We start from the raw sequence: 15462 nt of genomic DNA, 5'->3' as shown, positions 1-15462 counted from the left end.
GGGGGATACCTACAGGGGTCCCTAAGACCATATCATGTTGGGAATTCACTAGAATGACTCACAGAATTCATTACATAGTTCTTCTCATGATAATATTATGACAAGATATTATAAGGGTACACATCTGGATAATAAGGAAAAGGAGACAGGTGGAAAATGGAAGAATCTATGGGCAGGCCTCCTTATGTTCTCTCCCTCTCTAGAGGGGTAACACGGAGCTCACTCTTCTGCCAGCAATGAAAATGCAGAAATAGGTGTGCAATGTTTTTGCCTAGGGAATCTTGTTAAAGACTCAAGCACCCAAAGGTTTTATCGGGGGCTGGTCATGTTGGAACCTCTGCCTAGCATGTACCAAAGTCCTAGAGTACCAGAAGGAAAGCAGGTCGTGGTCAGCATAAACCATATTGTTTGTACAAACAGTTTAGGCCTAGTGAGGCATCCTTCTTATTTAGAGAAAATCTTACATCAATGTAGGGAACTATTTGCCAGCCAGATTCCCAGAGGCCAGCCAGGGGCCAACCTTACAGGCAGAGCTTTACCAGTCTTAGCTCAGTTATATCAACTCTTTTCTGCACAGGAGAAGTGACAAAAGCAGAGATGTGGAGATGTGAGTATGGCATCCAGGTTTCTCCCTTAAACATGTAGATGAACAGCATGCAGTTGTCACTTATGGAGATGGAGGGAACAAAGGAAGTGTAAGTTTACAGGAGAACATTAATATTTCAATCTTAAACACATAAAACTGAAGATAGCAATGAGCTGTTAGGTTAAATTGTGCTTTGGTGAAACCATAAACAACCTTAGAACTTCAGTGGGTTAATGCAGCAACTGTTTATTTCTCACTTGTTACATTTCTTTCATGGCTTGGTGGAAGGTAGTGACTGGTGGGTGGTTGTTCCACACGGTCACTCAGGGACCCAGGCTGGTAGAGGTTCATCGTCTAGAATGTCTGTGGTTGTGAAAAAGAGAGAGAGGGAGAGATGGAGATGTGGAATTGGAGCTCTTTTATGCTTCCACCTAGGAGTGTCACACTGCATATTCACCCACTGACCACTGGCCAAAAGTGGTCACAGAGCCTCAACCAAATGGGGTGGGAAATGTGGGGCAGTAGATGGGATATTTGGTGAACACCACTGTTTCTGCCACAATATCCAGGCAGGAATCACACAGAGGTACCCACAACAAATGGATATTATGGAGACTTTCAGTTAGGAGTCATAAGCAGATAGGTTGTATTTAAAGCCACCCTCACTTTCTCATTATCTGAATCCCAAGAATCTACTAAGAGCAATGTTGTCACCCTTTTTTGGTTTGAGAGAATAGGAAATCCAGTGCCGCTGATACTCTTCAGACCTCCCTGTAATGAACCTATCAGCACACTGATGTCTTCATTAGCTCACAAAACAGATTATAGTTTAGGATTGAAGGCAGCTTTTGAACTCCTCTAAGAGAAAGGGCTGGTCCTCAAAATACCTGCCTAGGCACAGCCTGAGGTTCAGAGCACAGGAGAGGGGCCCACAGAGGTGAAAGGGGGCATTTAAAGCTATTTTTAGACAAAGATACTGATAAGCAAGTTCACAGAGGAAAAGTTGCTTTCCGTGGTAGGTAACAAAATTCACACCAGGGCTACCACTAGGTGTCAATAGTAGGAAAGGAAAAGATGAAAGAAAAAAATCAAGGAAGGTTCTAGAGCAAGATGTAGCTCTGTTCCAAGGAGAGGAAAGGTAGAAGGTGTCCCCACACTCCCCCTAAAGTTTTCTAGGCATTTCGTATTACATGATTAACCCCATTAATACTTTAGGTAGAGATAAAAGAAACCTTCCATTTCTCTCCCTTTTATGTATATATGAGTACATAACAAATGTCTTCAGTTTATTAGAAATCAGATTTAAGGTCAGTGAACCTAAAATGTGTCTTATTTTAATGTCCAGATTATGCCAAGGCAAGAAAGAAGGATTTTTCATTAGATACAGCCAACCTTATTAGTCCTTCCATGACACAAGCTAAAGACTGCTAACACCTTCCATGTGCCCTAAAATAATTTGGATGGCTAACTGATAATGTAAATCATAATAATCCAAATATATTTTATTATCACTTTGGTAAAGCAGTTCATCCAAACTAGATGGTTAGTGTTTGCTTGGGTCAGTGAAATAAATGGTCAAGAGGGAAATTATTATTATTTAATTACGTTAAATATAGATTGTGTTTTTCAACCTTGAGTTCACACTGGCGTCACTTGGGAAGTTAGAAAAAATATATTGACTCCTCCTACCCCCATCCCTACTCCACCCCCCAGGTTTCATTGGTCTGGGCATCATGACTGTCTAAAACTCCCAGGTAACTCTAAGGCATAGCCCGAGTTAAGAAGTACAGCATTAGAAGACAGTCAAGGACACTTTAAAAACATGCCAGACTCAAGTAGTTTCCAGCTTTGAACACAAGTAGGAAGTGGATTTTTGTCTGGGTTTTTTGTTTCTGTTTTTGTTTTTAACTCGGAAAGTACAGGAAAAAAGTTGCAATGTTCAAAAAAAAAAAAAAAGTGAAAACCAACCACCATCTCCAATGCAACCACTGTGAAGTTTAAAAAAATTTTTTTTCTTTTAAAACCTATGTACAAACATACCTATTTGGATCCTTAGAAATAATTTTTATTTACACTAAAGAATTGTGTATTGTATACTTTCCTTTTTAACACTCAATACATTCATGAAAGCTAGTCTGTGAGTATCTGGCTACGAAGTAATTCACCTGTCCACACGATTTTATTTCACCTTCCTTCCCTGTTGCTGATCTTCAGCTATTCTCATTTTTTCCTTGAAGTAAGCGTCCTTATACATGGATCATATGCACTGCGAGGAACTTTTGGAAATATTATTAGGTACATTTCTGAGAGTGAGATTGGTGGGCGTATTTAAAATGTGTACGTGGCGGGGACCTGGGTAGCGCTTGGAAGAGCCTGAGACTCGACCTCTAGACCCAGGCTGAGGGTAGAGATTGCTTAAATAAGCAAATTAACAAATAAAATGTGGATAAATGTAGTGACAGTAACAAACATTCCAAAACCAATAGATGCCACCTACGTTTGGTCAGCACACGTTCATGACTTATCAGTGCGGAGATCGCAGCGGAGATCGCAGCGCAGCACGGTTCAGAGGGTGGGAAGGGTGGGGGTCATCCGCCTGCAGTGCCACAAACGCAGTCTCCGGGGCCCGGCGCGCTCGGGTCACGTGGGCGACTTCGCCCCGCCCCGCGGAGGCTCCGCGCGGTGCTCGGAACCCTGGCAGGCGCAGTAGGGTCACGCGGGCTCGGCGGCTGGCTGGTCTCGCGGAGGCGGAGCGAGGAACTCGAGGAAGGTAAGTTCTGTTCTCGCGCGGGGTGGGGCGGGGCTCGCGAGCGCCGCTGCTTCCGCCTGGGCGGCCGGCCGGAGCTCCGGTTTCCGGCGGCGGCGGCCGGGAGCGGTCGAGGGACATGTCGTTGGCTCTTGCTCCCGGCCTTTCTCAGGAGGGGCGCGCGTTCCTTAACCGTTAACCTCCAGGCCTCTTCCGCCCAGAGGCCTGCCGAGCTTGTTCACCTTGGAGTCTGGGCCCACGCGGGACTCGCCTCCTGGATGAGGCAGGAAGGGCGTTTTTTGTGTTTTGTGGTTTTATTTTTTTTTTTAATTTTTTATTTATTATTATTATTTTTTAATGAGCTTTCCTGGCATTTGTGCACACTAAACCTGCCCAGGGGTGTTTGCACCTCCGGCGGTCGTAGAGACTCGTCTCCCGAAGTCTGTAGGTGGAACGGTCCACCGCATCAGGACAGCCACACGTCGACGGTCCCCGTGGTTCCTGGGCGCCTCTCCCTGTAACGACGGTTGACCGTCTTTACTAAAGTGTTTAATACAGCTTGAAGTTATGCGTTGATAAATTGTCAGAGCTGGAAGGACCTTAAGACATGACAGCTGACCTGATTGGAGCGTTTCCCGCGGGCGGTCCTGCTCTAACACACTTGATTTATAGTGAAGCGTGTGTTTCCCCCACCGCAGCCCTATGTGGCAGACCTTTTTTACGAGCAGCTGCAGCGCCGTGAAGTTAAGCAACTTGCCCCAATTCACACACACAGCACGGATTCAAACCCATATGAACTCACCTGTGATCACAGATCTCTAATAGCAAGGACATGGTAGCGGACCCCAGAGCAGCTACGGGACTTTATTAAATGATTAGGGAACTATTCCGTTTTAAAACATCTGGTGACGCAACTACTTGCACATTAGCAGTCCTAATTAAAAAAAAAATTCAGAACGATGTTTGGTGATACACATATACATATATACGTTCACAGATACCTTTATTTTGCTAAAAGGTTTTGTACTTTTAAGGCAGTTTATTTGCAGGCCAGGTGTTTTTATAAACCTGTGGATGCTACTTGGATGAAATGTTAAGATTTTACCAATATTCCCCAAATTTCGACTGAGAAGATAGAGGTTTGAATCTTGACTGCTACTTGGTGGTTTTAGGAAACTTTTCGTTAAAAAGGATCCTTTACCCTTAGTTTACTCATCTGGGAAATAAATAAACTATTTACCCCTTGGAGGTTTTGTGAGAATTAATGAACTCAGGTATGCAAGCAGTCCAAAGAGCTTGGCACTCACTGAAGGATAGTTTTATCTACTATTATTCTGCCATCCAAAAAGATATCTAAGGCATTTCTCTTCTTTGAACTAAAAGCAAGGGTGTCACCCCAGAGTTATGCTTTCTGATAATGTGTAGACCAAGGCCCCAGACTTAGTAAAAGTGCCTTTGTCAGAGCTCAAGAGGACTAACAAGTAAGTTCCTGTAATTTCATGTCTCTCTTGTTTCCAATGGTTTATGGAAACTTTTTTTTTTATTCAGCCTGTGCTGGAAATGTATCTGATAGAGATTGATGATCCATTTAGCTAAACTGTAATTTTATATGATGCTAGCACCTTTAGAAACCTATTTGAGGCATAGGCCTAAAAACATTAAGAGGAAAATCGAGCGAAATGGCGAAATTTTTCAGAAGTAACCTTTCTTCATCTAGCCCCCAAACTGTATAGATCAGTTAATTTTTCACCTTTTTATTTAGTTAAGATTTGGTATCTTAAAGTTGATTCAAAATAAAGGAAATGTGTGGGTGCATATGAATAGTGCATCAAAGTAATAGTAATTACAATACATACATACAATATATACAATACAATAAATTGACTTTTGTTACTGTCTGAATGGACCGTGCTATTTACAATATTTAATTAAGTATAATGTAGGTGTTAATTATAAATATTACCAGATATAAGTAAATATGACCATTATTTGAGAGATATGATAATACTTTCCTAAGCAAAATGCGAGACTGTAATCATAGTTCTCTGAAACCTTTATCATTGAGTGCAGCGTTCTCTGCTCATTTCTTATCAGCCCCTGCAAAGTTCACTGCAGTTTTCCTTGCTTGGGGTGCAAAACCTGCTGAAGCTCTGTTTAAAGAGACTGAAACTTGAAGGATTGTATTTTGTTTTCATTTATTTGTAAGTGGGGGAGAACTTAACTTTTGATGCTATTCCACATCTCATGTATTTTGTTACTTGCTTGATACTAGTATTTCTTTTCTAATTTTTTAGCCTAGAAAAAGAAAATACTCATTAATTTCCTCTTCTAGTGCCAGCTTTTTAAATAAGCTGAATAAATTCTCAAATAGTCCCCTCATGATCTAAGTCCACAGGCACATTTTCTTGGTTTTGGGGTCATTTGCTACACAAATATAGGATACAACTTAAATGTTAAAAGAGTAGTTTTAAATATAAGACTAAATGTGATATTTTGAGACATGGAAGAAATTTTGTGTTTACTATCACCTTGCTTTTCTTTATAAATTTACTTTATCTGTACATATCCATTATAGATTGTTTTGTTTTGCCTGTTTTTGCACTTGGTAAAATAGAAGCATACTCTGAATTCTTGAAAAAATTTTTCCTTTAAAGTTATATTTTTGAAATTAATCCAACTTGATGTCCCCATTTTTTACTACTGTGTTGCATTCCACTGAATGAACATAAAAATTCCACATTCTACGGTTGATGCATTTTGAGTTTTTTTCCCTATGTTTTGCGTGTTTTCTGCACGTCTCCTGGTGTACCTGTGCATGTTTCTCTGGAATATACTTAATGAGGGGTTAATGGATCATGGATATGTTCGAAGAGTCTAGGTAATGCCACATTGTGGTATTGCTAATTGATGTCATCACTACCAATTTCTCCATATCCTTACCAATACTTGGTATAATTTTTACCAGTCAACTGGAGAGAAAATAGTATCCCATTTGTGACTTTGCCTTGCATTTCTTGTATTTTTTCCTACTGATGAGGTTGAGCATCTTTACGTGTGATCACTGGCCATTCAGACTTCTTCATCTATGAAATGTTTGTATCTTTTGCCCATTTTTTTTTGCACTTCCTTACTGGTTTATAGAATTTCTTCATCTATTCTGAATCATAATCCTTGGTTGGTTATATGTGTTGAAAATTTTGTATTTTTTTTCCAGCCTATTTCAGTTCATCTGTTCCCATTTTTCTTATCTTTACTGCTCCTCTATCTGTCCTGTCACAAAATGTTATAAAAGCTGCACACCCAATACTGTGGAGGTAAATATTGCCACCTGAGCATTTTGTATACTTTGGGTACCTGCCAGTATGAAGCAAAACGAGATAACTGTTTAGAATTATAGTAATGCAGCCTTCTGTCAGCCATAGCTAATCCAGAAAATCATGGCATGGTCCTCATTGACTTTTCATAAAAATACTGTATTTTTGTTTTTCATTGTAAACTAATTTTTAACTTTTTTGTTTGGGTATAGTTGACACATGATGTTTTATAAGTTTTGGGTGTAAAACATAGTGATTCAACTTCTCCATACTTTATGCGGTGCTCACCACAAGTGTAGCTACCATCTGTCACCCTACAACCTATTACAATGTTACTGACTGTATTCCCTTTGCTGTGTCTTTTATTCTCTTGACTTATTCATTCTGTAACTGGAAGCCCATTTCTCCCACTCCCCTTTACGGATTTGCCATCCCCACCCCCACCCCCATTCCCACCACCACTTCCCTTTGGCAGCCATCAATTCTCTGTTTTTACAGGTCTGATTCTGCCTTTTGTTACTTTGTTTATTCATTTGACTGAAATCACATATTGTTTGTCTTTCTCAGTTTGACTTACGTGAAAGTTTTTTTTAATAGCATGTTCTCTTTTCCATAATTTAAAAAGTAACTAGGTTAGTTAGAGCAAGAGTTAACAGTGCAAACTCCAGAGTACAAAAAGTACATCTCTGTAATTTCCTAAACTTGGTTGTGTAATGCTTTCCTTTATACCTTGAATTCAGAGTTCCTTCCTGCCTCTCGCCATCAACACATACACACACACACACGTACAAACATGCCACTTGCTACACTTCAGTTTTGGAGCCCAGGCTTATATTGTAAGATCTAATACCTGTCTTTGTTATGGCTTAGAATTACCCTTCTCAAAATAGTAGCCTATAAATTCCTTCTTTCAAAAGCTCACTCCTTAAACATTCACATAGAGATTTTTCCTTATAAATAGTAATTTTACAAATATATTTTTTAAATGATCCATGCTCTTTTCCTCCCAACATTTCTAGACTTCCATCAGTCATAGAAGATAAAATATTTAGAGAAGCCATCAGAAGGCCTGGAGACTCTTGGTCTTGCCACATAGCAAATTTTCCCTCTTGCTGTGGGGTAGGGATTGAGTCTATGGCTTATAACCATTCTAAGCGAGGTTCATCAAGGTCCAAGTGCCCCTTTTAAAGAAATTACATATATATGTTTTTATGTGAAATGTTAAACTAAGACTTGAATGAAATTAAAATAGTAGTTCCCTGTTATTAATAAAAGGTATATCGTCATTCTGTACAACTTCCTATGAATTTGACAATATTACCGTATTTGAAGAGAACACGGATTTGGAAGGATCATCTTTCAAAATTAGAATATTTGAAGTTGACATGTGATTTATCATTTTGTTGAGTATCTTAAATTATAGACAATTGTATTTTGTTTAATATCATGGACATTCCATGGCAAACTTCCTAATGTTTAACACCATCTGGGTCTCTACAACTATCATGGGCCATCACTTGGATTCATTTCCTTTTCCTTTTCTATATGTAATTCCTTATCTTGTGTAAGGCAGAGTTGGATGCCTCTCAAGTTATCTGGAACTTTCTCTAGTTTCCCAATCTGATGAAATCCATAAATTAATACACTTGTTAAAATGGACCACTGCAATAGCTTTCTGATTTCTATGTTTCCTTCTTATTTTGCTACAATCTATTCACACAGTGAGGGCATTATTTTAAAAACAGATCATGTCACCCTTCCCTGCTTTACACCCTTCAGTGCCTTCCCATTGCTCTTAGACTAAAATCCATACACAGTGGCTCCTGTCTGTCTCACCAGACTCACTTGTTATGCTCCAGTCTCCTATCTGTTCCTCAAATTAACCAAGTCTCCTCCTTCCACCCCCCTCTTTCCTCAGGCTATCATATTTGTTATTCCTTCAGCTTGGAATGCTCTTCCTTCAGCTCTTAAAATGTCTAGTTCATTTTCATTTTTAGATACCAGCTCAACTATCCATCCAGAGTCACCTTCCCAGGCTTTTCTTTGCAAAATGGCCTCCCTTTTCTCTTTCATATTGCCCAGTTCATTTTCTTCATGGTTCTTAAGGTAGTATATAATTACCTCATTTGTGTATTTGTTTACTGGTGTTTGTTGTTGATCTCACCAGCTAGAATATAGTATCTAAAGGACAGAGACCTGATCTGATTTACTTCCCTGAAGTGCCAGTCACATAATATGTGTTCAGAAAATACTTATTCAATGCATGATAATCTCCAACAAGGAAAAGGAGAACTTGGCAAAAGGAGAATCTGAAGATCTATTTTTGAAATTTTTCTTTTGAAATTCTGTAATTCTGTGCTAAAGATTATTGTCAGTAGTTACTTCTTGAGAATTTTGTTTGCTTTTTAGACATATATTCCTCCCTAAATAGATTACAGGGAAACTTGTCCATCAGTGACCAAAGAAAAAACGTAGGTTGTGATTAGATGTTACCGTGAACTTTTAATTTCTTTCATATAATTTCTTTCATATAATTGAAGTAGTGCTGCTCCAAGATAATGGTCAAGGTACACATAAGATCTCATGCCCAAATGCTGCAGGCAGCCTCTTTCCTGTCCACCATATCAGAGAGTGAACTTGCCTTATGCCTGTTGAAGCTGGGTATTATCCAGATGGTTGAAGATTCCCGCTCTCAAGCAGAGGGCAGAAACCATGCAGGGATATCTGAAAATTTAATTACTTTAAAAGTAAAGTCAGTTGAGTAATCTCAGTTTGTGTCTTGTGATTTTTATTTCACTACATGCAAAGGTTGAAAATGTGCTCTTGCCTAGGAAAGAAGGTTCTTGCCAACCCTAAAATAATATACAATGTTCTTTGCGCTTTCTGGAAGTTATAGACCACCACAGTCTCTACCCTGAGATAGGGAGGAAAAGCAGGAATGTTTCCAGAAAATTTGGGATTAACTCTAATGGAAAGAGGGTGGGGATAAGAAGAAAGAGTTGGAATTAGGAGTGGAGTAGGAAAAAATATAGCAGTTCTTGCCAAAACAGGATGTATAGTTTTATTCAGAAACTGTCATAGCATAAAACAAAAACCCCCAAATGGAAGGCCCTCAGGAAAATCCTCTACAAGGCCCAATAGTCCTGACACTGATGTATCTTGATGTTTCCTTCTCACAGGAATTAACAGACCATGATTATGTTCTTAAAGTATTACATAAGGTCTCTTTGAAAGGGTTGCTTTCAAAAAAGTAGCCTGAATATCTATGCTGATAAAAAATATAGAGTACCTGAAAATTCTCCACGAAGACTTCTTTGTTTAGAAATATGGGTTTATATACTTACATAAATTAATTGAAGAGAAAGCCATCTCTTTGAATTCCCAAATAAGGCAGAAGAAAGTGATGTTAATTCCTGTCTGAGTTAAGAAAATGAAATGCGCCCATACATACCTATCCTCTTATACTAGAATAGTTATCTGGTTGATTTCTAAGACAGATCCAGGCAAAATCAAATGAGTCACCTCAACCAGGAGATACAAGACTATTCAGACTATCAAAGAATCCTACCTTCAGGAGAAGGCTGAAAATAACACTGATAACTGGGTGTTGTTTAGCATTGAAATTATAGGAAATAAAAGAGCAGTGAAATGTCAGTCTCTGGGTCTTGGGACTTCTGAAATATCCATTTACACAATGAAATGAATCTGAGTCCAGCCTCAACATGGGGGGGGGTCTTCCCTAACTTGGACAAGCTTTAAGAGTCTCTAACTCAAAATCATGAATAACTACAACCCAGTATTTATGAATGTTTTATTTTATATAGCTATAAAAAAGCCTTTATCAATCTTAGAGATCTAAAAAAAAAAATATATATATATATGTGTGTGTGTTTGTGTGTGTGTATATATATATATACATATATATGTATATATATATATAAAATATCTCTGTGAGTTAAGTCGTAGCCAATTTTGTGAAGACTACTTTTTTTTTTCTTTTGTTCAACTAGCATGGATGTTGATGGCTCTGAACAAGATCCTGAAATGAAGGAATATTCTTCTGTCTGTGTTGGCAGAGAAGAGGACCTTAAAAAATCTGAAAGAATGACAGCTGTTGTGCATGATAGAGAAGTGGTCATTTTCTACCACAAAGGAGAGTATCATGCTATGGATATTCGCTGTTACCGTAAGAGTTGATTTTTCGTTTGTAAACCTTGTGTATTTGTTTGCTAACCACTAAACTATCAAAATTTCAGGCTTTTTCTTTTTTTAAGTGACTAGATATGATATTTAATTTCTTTACAGACTCAGGAGGACCTTTACACTTGGGAGATATAGAGGTATGTAAAATTAAGTCTATCCTCTACAAATTCATGTTTCTTATTTATAGTCTATATTTTGTTCTGTATGCAAAAAATCATTTATATTTGGGTTTGAACTGTATTTTAATGCTTTGAGTATAATTGCTAGTATTCCAGGAATTTACAGTCCTACAATATAAAGAAAACTATTTCACAGATGAATAGAGGAAGTATGCATGGCTTCCGATCTAGCAATTATACTCTGAGATATCTATCCTACAGATACCATTGCACAAATGTTCAAATATATATGGGATAGGTTTACTATGGCATTATTTGTTGCAATGAAAAATTGAAGGCCACCTAAATTTTTTAACAATAGGAAACAGTTTAAATAAACTGAATAGCCATAGCCATGCTATGGAAAACTATGTAACCACTGCCTCATTAATTTGTGAGCCAGATCTGTATGTGTTGGTATGGAGGGATGTCAGCAATATATTTTTGATTAAAAAAAAGCAAGTCATGGGATGATAGGTCTAATGAGATCCCACTTTTAAAATAAAAAATATTCACTTTGGGGACGCCTGGGTGGCTCAGTTGGTTAAGCGGCTGCCTTCGGCTCAGGTCATGATCCCAGCTTCCTGGGATCGAGTCCCACATCGGGCTCCTTGCTCGGCAGGGAGCCTGCTTCTCCCTCTGCCTCTAGCCTGCCACTCTGTCTGCCTGTGCTTGCGCTCTGTATCTCTCTCTCTCTCTAACAAATAAAAATCTTAAAAAAAAAATATATTCACTTTGTTACTTTATACATTTCTACACAGTTTGTTTTCAGTGAGTATATATTATGTGAATAATGTAGTAAAAATATAAATATGTATATTTTAAAAAGGAAACCACACATTGAATGCTTATTTCAGGAAGGAATAGGGAACTTACTTCCTTGCATTCCCAAACTAGCTAGCTGCCTTATTTCTTGTTTCTACTTCATAAAACTGAATGCTACATCCTTCTCCTTCCTGCCACCAGCAGCCCCCGCCCCCGCCCCGCCACCAATGGTACAAAATACAAACTGAAACAACATGTAAGCCCCTAGTGATGATAATGTGAAAGAATTTCCTTTAGTTTTGGACCATAATGAGACCTATAAGACTTTGTACTTAAAGTGTGGTCCACAGACCAGCAACATCAATGTCACCTGGGAACTTCTCGGAAATACATAATCTTGTGCCCTACCTCAGGACTACTGAATTTAAGCAAGATCTGCATTTAAACAAGATCTAGGTGATTCCCATGCTCTTTAAAATTTAAGCAGCACCAATTTAAGGCCGTTAAAAAGTTGGGAATTGACTACTTTGGATTACAAATTGCTCTTCAGTTAACATATACACTCATGCCTTTAGTAACTCTTTATATTTGAAACTTACCATTCTTCCAGCAGCTAGTGAAAGTTCCTTTAGAAACACTTGATGCCCTTGCCCCATTTCTGTCAAGGAAATGACATTAACGTCTAATAGATAACATCATAGCTTAAATCACATGGTACAGTTGCCCAAGCTCATTTCCTGATAGAGTCCTAACAGGCTGCGTTTCTAATCAAATGCAGAGGAACTTGATGACTGCTAAGATTAGGTTCTACCTTATGCCGAATAATTTGTAAATGGAAGGAAAAAAGAGAAGCTGGCCTATTCTTTAACCTGGTTTTTCTGTAACAGAATCTGTTCTGAGCCTGAGATTTATTGTGAATGTTGCAAATGTCAGACTATTAAATCATTTATTTTCTTCCCCAGGATTTTGATGGACGACCATGTATAGTTTGCCCCTGGCATAAATACAAAATTACTTTGGCAACAGGAGAAGGACTATATCAGTCTATAAACCCTAGAGATCCATCAGCAAAACCCAAGTGGTGCTCCAAAGGAGTAAAGCAAAGGATTCATACAGTGACAGTGGACAATGGGAATATTTATGTGACTCTTTCTAATGAACCTTTTAAGTGTGACTCTGATTTTTATGCCACTGGAAACTTCAAAGTTATTCGGAGTTCTTTCTGATAAAACTATATGGCAATGAAAAATGTTGTGTATGTTTTGAATATATTAGAATAATCATACTTCAATACCAAAGAGTATTAATTTTTCCAACATAGGCACATTTATTACTTATCTTTAAAAATCGTATAAAGCTGAACAGTTCAAAATTATACATATTTACTGTGATGTAAGGATTATCAGGATATATAAAATGCGTTTCATCCAGTCCTCTGGATTGACTGGAAGGTGAAGGCTATAGGTTTGGAATGTGCATTTTAAGAAGGATGGAAATATTTGCAATAACCACAATGAAGAAAAGGTAGAAAATTAAATTTAATAAGAAATATGGGGGTAATCCCTATTTTGATGTAGCAGACTTTATCATGCAAAAGTTTTAATATATACAAACTAAACAGAGTAGCCTAATAAACTCTCATCACCCACTTCAACAATTATCAGTATTCTTCCATTCTTCTATTCTCGTATTCTTGTTTCACTGATACCTCGACACACTCTCCACCTCTGCCCCATTTGGTTGTTATTCTTACTTTTTATAGGTAAAATTTAAATACACTGAGATGCTTCAATCTCAGTTATTCAGGATTTCCAAATATATAGCAGATTTTTGACACTTAAAACACTGCCTCCAAAATGGGATCAATTTACAATGTTTCATTTAAAAATAAGACACTTATTCAACATTTCCATAGAACACCTGGTGCTCACCACAAGTGCACTCCTTAATCTTCCTGTACTGCACATCGAAACCAAATAAATCTTGGCTCAGTTTCTCTCAGGCCAAAGCAAACACTCTCACAAGTAAGTGAGACACACACAGCTGCTGCCCAGCCATGAGAGATGTGAAGTCTCTTATACAGTGAGTCAATGTGCTTTGAATGTCCTATGTGAAATTTTCAAGCAAAGGTTTGTTTTTGTTTTGCTTTGTTTTTGAGAATGTTGTGATGTATGTAGAACTGAGTGTTTTGTGTAACTGTTACAGAGAAGAGCTAGAGGGTGGTGTTCCTCAGTCCTTCCTGCTGAGTTCACAGGCAGGATGGATGCGAAGTCGGCCCACCCTGCTTTCACAGGCCTGTTATTTACAAACAGCACTATTCTGGTTGCCTGGTGCCCACACCGTACTGTAACACTCTGGGTGCTTACCATCTAAAATTTGGCAGGAAATAGTAGAAAATAAGAAGTAGAATCAGAACCAGATGATCACATTATGAATTCAGAGTGCAAAAAACTGTCAAAATTGGTACTTTGTCTTTAAGCACAGTAATCTTCTTAATGGCCTAGGTTTTAATTAAAGCCCCAAACCTAATACTGAACATTCTAGGGGGACCACCTGGACTCTTTTCCTTGGTTATTGTATAAATAATAAATGAATTAAGTACCTATCATTAAGGGTCTGCTTACAAGACCTTTGCTACACATTATTACATTTCCTTTTCTGATGGAATATGGGTAACATGAAGTGATAACACTTGTTACTCATTTCTCAGACTACTGAAAACCCAAGCTTTGATTTTTATAAATACTTTTCTGGCAGTAGCTATTTACCTAGCACAGGAAATGTACCATCACTCGATGGGTAAATCATAGCCATTATCTCGGGTGCTAACACTCTAATGACCAGTCAGGCCTTAACACGTGTCCAGAATTTAAGACATGTGGAAGAAACCAAAGTTTCTTGCCTGCCTTCTGCGGGCAAAACAATGGCCCTCATTTGCTGGCCAGTTACAGAAGTATTTTCTCTCAGGACCTGGTGGCAACAATGAGGAATATGGACTTGATTTCTGGTTCTGAATGATTTCTTGATTTCTGTGTTCCTTCAGATCTGGAAATAAAAAATGTCATGTCGTATCCCACCCTCACTTACAGAACTCTCTTATAAGACTTGTAAATAATATTTTGTTTTAAAATGTATTATGTCTGTGAATTAAAAGTCCTTCATAACTTTACAGATGAGTTTAAAAAAGGATCGATAATAGGCAGATTCAAACTATGCAGCCTGTTGATAGAAAACAAATATCCTTTTATGATCTCTGAAAAAGATATGTAGCATTTTGATATGGAGGGTACTTTCCCCCAAGATGAATACAGTTGACCCTTGAACATTGCCTGGGGGTGGGATGCCAACCCCACACACAGTTGGAAATCCAACATATAACTTTGGGCTCCCCAAAAACTTAACTATTAATAGTCTACTGTTGACTGGAAGCCTGACTTGATTATATACACAGTTGATTAATACATATTTTGAATGTTCTTTGTAAAATCATAAGCAAGCGAATATACACTTCCAGTACTATAATTCATTTATCAAAAAAGATCTGTGTATAAGTGGATCTGTACTACTCAAACCCATGTTCAAGGGCCAACTATAATAGAAAGGTACTTGAAATAGGTTTTAATAAAAACATAAATGTATTATAAATATGTCCATGTTATAAATGATAGCATAAAGTCTAACCCTCCAAAG

At 38.1% G+C, this 15462-nt stretch overlaps 1 protein-coding gene across 1 annotated transcript; it reads left to right on the top strand.

Annotated features, from left to right (window-relative positions):
* Positions 1-2794: 2794 nt before the first annotated feature.
* RFESD (Rieske Fe-S domain containing) lies at positions 2795-15085 on the top strand. The gene is made up of 4 exons (XM_032335717.1): positions 2795-3356; positions 10657-10832; positions 10952-10986; positions 12735-15085. Exons 1-4 carry the CDS (start codon positions 3073-3075, stop codon positions 12996-12998), a joined length of 759 nt encoding a protein of 252 aa, XP_032191608.1. The 5' UTR covers positions 2795-3072; the 3' UTR covers positions 12999-15085.
* Positions 15086-15462: the final 377 nt, after the last annotated feature.

The sequence above is a fragment of the Mustela erminea genome, chromosome 3 (assembly GCF_009829155.1).
Source record: "Mustela erminea isolate mMusErm1 chromosome 3, mMusErm1.Pri, whole genome shotgun sequence".
NCBI lineage: Eukaryota > Metazoa > Chordata > Mammalia > Carnivora > Mustelidae > Mustela > Mustela erminea.
The sequence above is the reverse complement of the archived record's forward strand: the minus strand, read 5'-3'. Positions and strand labels throughout refer to the sequence as shown.

What these genes read in the sequence shown, in the direction of transcription:
- RFESD (XM_032335717.1), top strand. Translation starts at nt 3,073, where the DNA reads ATGCCACCTACGTTTGGTCAGCACACGTTCATGACTTATCAGTGCGGA. An exon ending in GAGCGAGGAACTCGAGGAAG is followed by an intron (nt 3,357 to 10,656) that starts GTAAGTTCTGTT and finishes TTGTTCAACTAG; the next exon opens with CATGGATGTTGATGGCTCTG. An exon ending in TACACTTGGGAGATATAGAG is followed by an intron (nt 10,987 to 12,734) that starts GTATGTAAAATT and finishes TTTCTTCCCCAG; the next exon opens with GATTTTGATGGACGACCATG.